The sequence below is a fragment of the Camelina sativa genome, chromosome 1 (genome assembly GCF_000633955.1).
Source record: "Camelina sativa cultivar DH55 chromosome 1, Cs, whole genome shotgun sequence".
NCBI classification, from domain to species: Eukaryota; Viridiplantae; Streptophyta; class Magnoliopsida; order Brassicales; family Brassicaceae; genus Camelina; species Camelina sativa.
In genome coordinates, this window is record NC_025685.1 from 14,394,739 (window position 1) to 14,403,846 (window position 9,108).

The window sequence follows — 9,108 nt, forward strand, 5'->3', positions numbered from 1 at the left end:
TATTGTTATATATATAACTCTCTTTTTTTTTTTTTTTTTGTAAACCCTAACAGAGTCCTGACGGAGATAACATAGACTGCACAGACATATTAGCTCAGCCGTCCTTCAGTCATCCTCTCCTCAAGGATCACAAGCTCCAGGTCTTTGTTTTATTTATTTAGATTTTTACGTACTCATATACACACATCAGTTTCAAAACTATTGTATGTGTGATTTAGCTCTTACTAATACAATGTTTTCCTTTTCTTTTTCTATGAAACGAAATATAATACAGGAAGTGCCAAGAGATATTCCTAACACAGCCCAAAATGAAGATGGAGTTAGCGGCTGGCAGATTTGGAACGGTGGTAATGGGTTAAGATGTCCCAAGGGGACGATTCCGATACGGAGATTTCAGGCGGAGGGGTTTGGGAATTTCACGGAACGGCATGAGGTAAATATATAGTTTTCCGTTTTTCTACAATATGNTGGTCCAAAAAATTCCATCTTTTTTTTTTCTTTTTGTAATTATGCTAATTGTTTTTTTCCTACACTAACTGTAACTTTTACTGTATATTTGTTTTGTATACACAGTATGCTGTCGAACGTCTGAACAGCACAGCAAACATTTATGGAACAAAATTCACAATGAGTGTGGGGCACCCCAAAGTTGCTCATACTCAGGAGTTCAGCCTAGGCCAAACTTGGCTCGCCTCGGGTTCATTTGAAGGAGGTGATTTGAACACCATCGAGGCCGGATGGCAGGTTAGCTATTTGTTATATAAGTTTTATTTGAATTTAAAATTTTATGTATGCAATATGACTAATATTATAATTATCTTTAAATTATTTTCAATATAGGTTTTTCCCACTCTATATTTTGACAACCAAGCTAGACTTTTCATTTACTGGACAGTAAGTGTGATATGTTTCTTTTTGATCACTTCAATTTTACGACAATATGTTTTCTATAAACCTAATTGTACTTTTCTCCTTGCAGAATAATGCATACGCTAGTGGGAGTTGCTACAATCTTCGATGTCCAGGTTTTATACAAACCAGTGGCAATGTACTCGTCGAAGGCGCTATCCACCCCCACACAGCAGCCATTACAATCCAGATTTGGAAGGTTAGATGGTTAATTTTATCTTGTATTATTATATAATTATTTTCTAACTTATAAATATATAAAATGTAGGATCCAACCCTTGGACACTGGTGGTTGTCTGTCGGCCCGAATAGTGGCACCGAACTTGTGCTTGTTGGTTATTGGCCAAACAAGATCTTTACTCGTCTCAATGACCATGCACAGAAAGTGGATTGGGGAGGTGAAATAGTAGACACAACTGTCTCCAATCACACGACAACCCAGATGGGATCTGGTTATCGTCCGAGAAGCGCTAGAGCTGCGTATATGCGCGATCTGGAAGTTATGTTTAACACCCACGATTTCCAGCCCATCGGTGATGTCACACTTATACAGACGAACGCCGCCTACTATAACATCTTTAAGACGAGCGACACGAGTTTTACTTATGGGGGACCTGATTATGCGGGAACGGTTCACCTTAGAGTTAATGTAGTTTTTCTTTGTTTTTGTTTCAGCGTTGTTTTTTTATTTTAGTTTCTCATTTATCTCTCTTCATTTTAATGTTTTTATCTTGAAAAAACTCGACTATTTTCGGTTTGTTACTTGCTAGTGATTGCTTATATTTTGTCTCCTTAATTCTCCGAAAACATATAGTGCAAGTTGTGAAAGCTCCTCTTTAATAAAATGCAAGGGACACATAATTATTCACTATGTGAGCTTTGCTACTGAATGTAATAAACAACTAAAACTGTCTAAAACTTCAGCTCCTTAGACAATACGCAAAATTGTTCTGGTGTCACAGTTGAATTTGCTTACGCCACTTGAGATGTACCGTTGTCAATACAAAACCAGACAAGTAAATTAATCTCTTGTTACCAAAAAGTAAATTAATCTCCATCTAATCTATTCTCCATTAGTTGAATCATCAGTTTTATTAAGTAAATGTAACACAATCGTCAATCCCTCTCAAATAAATTTTAGATCCTACATGAACTGAATTTTTTAGACCCATTTTAATATATATATATATATATTTGTCTCCTTTGTTCAAAGGTTTTTTTTTCCAAATTTGGGAGTAGTCCCTGGGCTTTCGCCTCTCCTGCCGCCCCCTTAAGTCGGGACTGACAATCGTTATATATAGGCTGAAGACGTTGTGTTGACTGAATTTTTATAATGTTTAGAACATGTGGTAAAATCTCTACTAAGTGGCTGTAATAGATGAGATATGGATACACAGATACATCATAGATGTCAAAGTGGTGATGCAACAGTTCAGACAAAAAGAGTGGACAGAACTGACACAGTAAAGACGAAAGTTTGGGTTCAAAAGGTCTCAATCTCGAAAGCACAGACATTCGAAGAAAGATGAAAACTTGGAGACAAACCTTAATGATTAGTGATAACATCATTATTTTACCCATTTTAGCTATAGTTTTAGTATGCATTTAGGAAGAGTTTTACATGATTTTAAGGATTTAATGTCTATTATCAAGTATTTTAGGTTTTAAGAAGGTTTTACACGTTTTATAGCAAAAAGACCAAAAGACAAGAAAAACATGTTTAAGGATAGATTCAGAGCTTTACAGTACGGGACACTTTTGAAAAATTTCCAGAACTCACATTTGGAGTTGCTTGGTGTCTATTGAAAGATGCAAGAGTTATCTGTCTCCTTGAAGTGGAATCAAGTCAATCCGTTCACTCACCAGGAAGGTATGCCCAATTTACCGAGACGTGTTATAAACCGACGAGAAGATAAGTTTGAAGCCAAGTGGAGTTTAATGACGGCCTGATTAGCAACCATCACGGCGGCCCGGACCGGAGGAGTCACGACAGTCCAGAACCTTCATCAGCCGACCCTTGTCCTGCACTCAACAGGAAAAAACGTTTCTACCCTTATAAAACCCTAAGCCTTCAAAAAAACCGTATAAATACTCTTCTAAACCTAGGGTTTAAAGTGTGCCTTCACCGTGCCTCCAAAGAGCCGACGACCAGAGGAGCAGCCGAATTCCATAAGCTCTCTCTCGTCCCTCTCTCGAAGCTTTGAAGATCCACCAAACTCTTTAGTTTTCTATTTGCTTTGTTCTTAATATTAAAGGAAGAAGATCCTACTATTTGTTTGATAATCATTGGAGTAATATCTAAAACCATTTTCTCTATTTATTTTTTTAAGTTAATGAGTTTATTCAACCTAGCTTTGATGATTCCCTTAAACATGCTAGAGTAGTTTTCTAGTTGGGTTTAAAGGGATAATCAAAGGGGGGAGATGATCTTAGTTTAGGTGGCAATTTTTAGGGTTTGTTAGATTTATATTCTTGTTTATTCCATGCTTTAATTCTAAGTCTTTGCTTAATGCTTTAAGTTAGACGGTTAGCTTGTGATCTATAAGTTAATGGTTCATTCGTGTTTCGTAGTCTGAGTTTTAGATAAACAAACTAAATCTAAAATTTCCTAGATAGATAGATCATCAAATCCCTGCGATTTCCCTTGATGCCCAACGCTTGTCTCATTTATTTTACTTGCTTTTAATTTACGTTTATTGCTTACTATGACCGTGACAACCAAAACTCCCATTTTATTGAGTCCTAGCCTTACATCTCTTCCGTCGGATTCTCTAAACAACAACTCTCTCTCTCTCTTTGGGATCGATCCTTAAATACTACTACTGATTAGCTTTGCACTTGCAGCCATTGTGTGGTCGTGTTAAGGTAAAAGATTTTGAAGCGAAATAAACCACGCATCAGTTAGAGTTTCTTAACCAGTCTCATGAGGTTTTTGAAAGTTCAACGGTGTATGATATGGAGGTTTGTTAAAGCATTCTAGGATTTGTATGGTTGTATGTGTCATGGCTTGGATGTTTGTCTTATTAAGACTAAGAGCATCGTCAAAAGAGCTTTGTTAGAAAAGAACAAGAGCTTGTTCATATTCTTGTTCAAAGCAAAGAGAAATAGAATTTTGTTCGTGATGCATGAAGCTAACAATGGTTCTTGCCATGAAAAAGACTGATGAATAAAAGTAATATAGGTAATATAGGTAATATAGGATGTGCCTATGTAATATGGTTCTTAAGGATTTTAATGTGCTGGTAGAATGATCAAGACGAAGTTTGATACGCCTCTTAATCAAGAAAAGTAGCTCATAGATAGGAATAATGAAGAAAGTTTCAGGTTTTAAAGGCAGTTTTCATTATCATATTTGACTCTTTCATCCTCATTTATTTTGACAGACCTTGGATTTTATCTCTGAAAGATGTTCTGAAAACATGAGAGCGAGATATTTTTAACGAAATAAAGATTGCCTTCTGGTTCCATTTGGTTTGACAGGAAATTGATGTCAAAGTTGACTGCTCGTAGCATTGTTTCATTCCGGATATGTGTTGGGATTTAGGCCATAACTCTCAAACCGTAAATCAGAATTGCAATCTGTTTTCTTCTATGGTTTTGTATGACTGTGTTTGATATCCCCACCAATTTTCTTAATTTTCTGGGTTATTTTGCTACTCCGTTTATGCTCTGCATCAAGACAGATGACGAAATTTAAGAGGTAGCAAGCAGCACATGAAAAGAATTGTTGGGTTTCACTGGCTGTAATATGTAATGAGGAAGAGGTCACAAAGCCAGAGTTTTCTTCAGAATGTGTTTAGGAAAATTCAGTGTAGTTGACATCATCAAAGGAGAGATGATTATTCTTTTTTAATCTGAGAAAGATTACAAAATCTGTTTCAAGATAGCATCTTCAAGAGAGGGTTTGGTGATCCCAAAATAATGTGATTATATTGAAATTTTTTGGGGAGTTTGGTGCTATAACAGACTTGAGATTCAATGGCTGGATTGAAGTTTTCACGGTTTGTTTGTGATTTATTCAAGCATCTTCAGTGTGCTTTATGCACAGTGTTTCCGAATTTTCAGATTTTACCAGTTCCGGTGGTAACATCAAAAGAAGGATCAAATGAACTCAGAATGGGATGAAATTTAGCAGATATACTATATACATGTTAAAATAGATTCTGATAGAGGAGAACTGGTTTTGGGATCCGAAAACATAGTAGAATGATGTGTGGTTCAGACTAGTTGATTCGAAGATTTTTAAAGCTATGTTTTTGCAAAGTTTTGTGTGGTAAATGATAAAAGAGTTTCAGGGATCTACAATCTTTGAACTTAAAGACTTTCGGTGTTATAAGTTGGGTATGAATACAGACTGGAATGAAGCTTATGAAGTGCCAAAAAGAAGAATATGTCCCTTGTAAGTATCAGATTTTGTCTTTAAAAAATATGTGTGAAGTCTTCATTCTGGTTTTAAAGAATCATGTGGCTGACAAAGTTAGGCTTCCATCATGGGGTTCCATCGTTGGAATTTGATGTGTTTGCAGAGTTTGTGCTCATTTGTGAAAAGAAAATTGTTAAAACATAAGCCTCAAAAACGCCTTTGAATTAGCGGATGTGAGATAGCTAAAAGGAAAGTGTAAGGGAAGTGCTATACACTCTGTAGCAGCTCATGTGGTCGATTCATTTTAATAATTTTCTATTGATTTTAATTGTGGTTGTAAAGAAAGCTGGAGAGATTTGCAAAAGAAGAGAGAGATGAAGACAACAAAGCTCAGAGAAATTTGAAGGATCTGCAAATTTCATGTAGAAGTCTCGTTGAGTCATTAGATACGTTTGTGTGAGATAACTACAAGAAAAGCTAGCAGAAATCAGTGCAGAGAAAAATCTAATGGTTGATATTGGCTGCTATAATTTATGATAATAGAATATGCTCCATCAATGGGAGATAAAAAGAGTTATTGGTTCGGATATGTGATTTTACAATCAGCTCGGGGATGATGTAAGAACTAATACATCAGCTCACAAATATCACTGAAACATAAGATGGTCCATTAAAGGCATGATTAATAGCGGATTTAATGCAAGAATAGTTAAGATATTGTGAAAAGCCGAAACACTCAAGATGGGTGAAATTAATATGTTGGTTGTTTTTAACTTAGTTTGCACTCAAGCTAGGGGAGAAGAGAATGTCAAGTCTGATATGAGCTAAGAGAAATTTTTTGGGGGAGTTGTACTAGTGATTAAAGGATGTGCTTGAGTATCAAACTATGTTAAAAATGGGGAGAATGAAGATGTTTGATCATACAAGTCCATTAGATAATGTAACATGAAGCATTGTGTGTACTTGGATTCTAACGCAGTCAACAAAGGAGAGATTGAAGATATTGTGATGACGGGTTTATAAGATGCATGGAATTGAAAATTCAATCATCTAGGGAGAGATTGAAGATACATAGCAGACTAGTTCTAATAGGTGCATGGATATAAAACTCAATCACAAAGGAAGAGATTGAAAATTTTGTGTTGACGGAAGTTTTAATTATAAGATTTAGAACATGTGGCGAAATCTCTACTAAGTAGTTGTAATGGATAAGACATGGATACAAAGATACATCATATATGTCACTGTGGTGGTGCAACAGTTCAGACAAAGAGATTGGACAGAACTGACACAGGGGTTGAAGTATTACTTGATACAAATGCTGGTAGAGCAAAACTTAAGAGACACTTGATGATCAGGTTGACACAATGATTAACACAAAGCAAAGAAGATAAGGTGTTGAATCAAGAACACATTATCTAACGTTTGAAGCAGTTCTTGTACTAGTTCCAACGTTAATATAGGAAGTAGTAAAACAAGCTGAATTAAAGAGTTTGAGTACATAGCTTAAGGCCGACTTGCACAAGCCAAGTGGCGGCTGTTGAGCTGGATAAACATGTTGAATGGAAGATTCAAGATGGGATAATGGAGATAAACTTTCGTATTTATTGTATAATAGAAAATTCCTATATGTTGTGTAATAGGAAATTTCTATTTGTTGTATAATAGAAAAATTGTCAACCCTAAGGGTTGTTCATTTGTTAATCTTCCTATTCCTATTTGTTGTATAATATGAAAATTTTCAACCCTATGGTTGTGCAATTGATATAAATAACAAGAGGGCGCTTCATGAAGACTTGCGCGTTTTAAGATAGTTTCTAGAGATGCACACAAGATGTGTGGTGCAGCCCCATCAACAAGACAAAGAGATCTTTTGATGATTTTGTTGAAGATCTACACTAGTCGGAAAAGACATCAGTAATAGTCTTCTTTCATTGTAATTCTAGGAAAGAGTGTTGGGTGCCATTAGCAATTGTAAGTTGCGAACTTTTCTAGTTAATTAATTCTAAACTTCGTCCCAGGGATGTTGGTTATCTGAACCCCCCTAACAAAGTTTGTGTTTTACTTACAATTACGCTCTTACATACACACACTCAAATGTTTTCGTACCTTAACATATAGATCTAGCCATGAATACGCGTTTTCATAGGCTTATTATAAGCTAATGCTCGCACAATCGTTAGATTTATTTAATACAAATCCAAATATCAAAAACACGAATGTTACATACACAAACCTTTGACGTATTAACTACAATAATCATATATAACAACGTATATTTCGTGTTTTTTTTTGAAGTTTCTTCTCATGTCTCTTCTTATTCCAAGAAAATTAAAAATCTGTATTGTTTGTGTCACGGGAAAACGGCCAAAAATAGCCCCAACTATTTTGGAAATGCTTTTTCATACCCAGACTTGAAGGCTCTGCATTTACCAACCTAAACTGCAATAGTTTTCAAATTTGCAACCTGAACCCCAAATTATACAATAGTGGGGAGTCAATTGGGTGAGTTGTTTTATGGGAATAAGTTGTGGTATTGTTACTCTTTTGAAGAAACAAAGGAGCTAAAGGATTTGAATGGAAGTAATTTAATAAGATGTGTGATAGGGCTAGATAGGTTAAGGTTGTTAACATGTTTCTGACCGAAGCAACATAGGTACACGACGAAAGTGAGGAGATTTGTGGTGAGCCCTGTGAGGAAGAAATGGGAGTTGAACATAATGTGGCTCCTTTTGCTGATGAGGATGAGGATGAAGAGTTTGACTATCATAATACTCCTCCTAATTCTAATGATGAAGGTGACGAGGTGAGGAATGTGAGATGTAAGCCAGGAAGTGGTTAATTGAAGATGCATCAAGTGTTTAAAAGCTTGGATGAGTTCAAGGATGCCTTAGTAGATTATGCATTAAAAAGTGGATGTAATATTATGGTAAACCGATGAGGGGAGAAGACAAGTGTTCTGTAGGATGAAGAGCCAATTGGAAAGTATGAGGTGAAAACATTTTAAGATGAACACTTTTGCACTCTAGATGGATATTGCAAGATCTTGAAATCAAGAGTGCTTGTAAAGATGTTTTTAGATTATATAAGGTCTGATCCTGAGTTTAAACCGAGGACAGTGGAAGAGAATGTTCTGAAGAACTATAATCTGATTGTCACAAGAGATAAATGTAGAAAAGGAAAAAAAAAGCATTGGAAATCATCAAAAAAGAGCATGAGGAGCAGTTTTTTTAGGCTTAGAGACTACCGCACACAGCTGTTACGTAAGTATAAATGTTGAACTTGAATAATTATATGTAAGTGATTTGATTATGTGAGCCAAATGACTAGTTCTTTCTTGTTTACAAGGTCAAATCATGGATCAACTGTGGAGTTAAACACATTTGTGGCTGATGATGATGAAGGATCAGAAATCTTCCACATGTTCTATGTGTGCTTCGCAAATCTAAAAAAATAGTGGACCAGATGGTGTCGACCTATCTTTGGACTTGATGGTTGTTTTCTCAAAAGCACTCTTAAAGGACAGTTATTGGCAGAGATGAAAACAATGAAATGTATCCATTTTCTTGGGCTGTTATGGATGTAGAGAATGAAGATAACTGGACTTGGGTTGTACATAAATTAACGCTGATTGTCCAAATATACAAGATGGTCAGGGTTTTACATTTATATCTGGTAGGCAAAATGTGACTTTAAATTATCTCAAGTCTCCTTTAGCTCTAACATGAATTAAATTTATTTAATAAATAACTATGTATACTCTTGAACTCTAATGAAAAAAAAATTGAAAACATAAGCTTTAAGTTGATGTGGATACACATGATTACATGGAATAT

The 9,108-nt window shown here is 35.6% G+C and overlaps 1 protein-coding gene across 1 annotated transcript; it reads left to right on the plus strand.

Annotated features, from left to right (window-relative positions):
* LOC104708009 lies at positions 254-8,114 on the plus strand. The gene is made up of 6 exons (XM_010424489.1): positions 254-433; positions 574-744; positions 841-894; positions 980-1,108; positions 1,178-1,558; positions 7,929-8,114. The coding sequence occupies exons 1-6, from the start codon at positions 254-256 to the stop codon at positions 8,112-8,114; spliced, it is 1,101 nt and encodes a 366-aa protein (XP_010422791.1).

What these genes read in the sequence shown, in the direction of transcription:
- LOC104708009 (XM_010424489.1), top strand. Translation starts at nt 254, where the DNA reads ATGAAACGAAATATAATACAGGAAGTGCCAAGAGATATTCCTAACACA. An exon ending in ATTTCACGGAACGGCATGAG is followed by an intron (nt 434 to 573) that starts GTAAATATATAG and finishes TTGTATACACAG; the next exon opens with TATGCTGTCGAACGTCTGAA. An exon ending in GACTTTTCATTTACTGGACA is followed by an intron (nt 895 to 979) that starts GTAAGTGTGATA and finishes TTCTCCTTGCAG; the next exon opens with AATAATGCATACGCTAGTGG.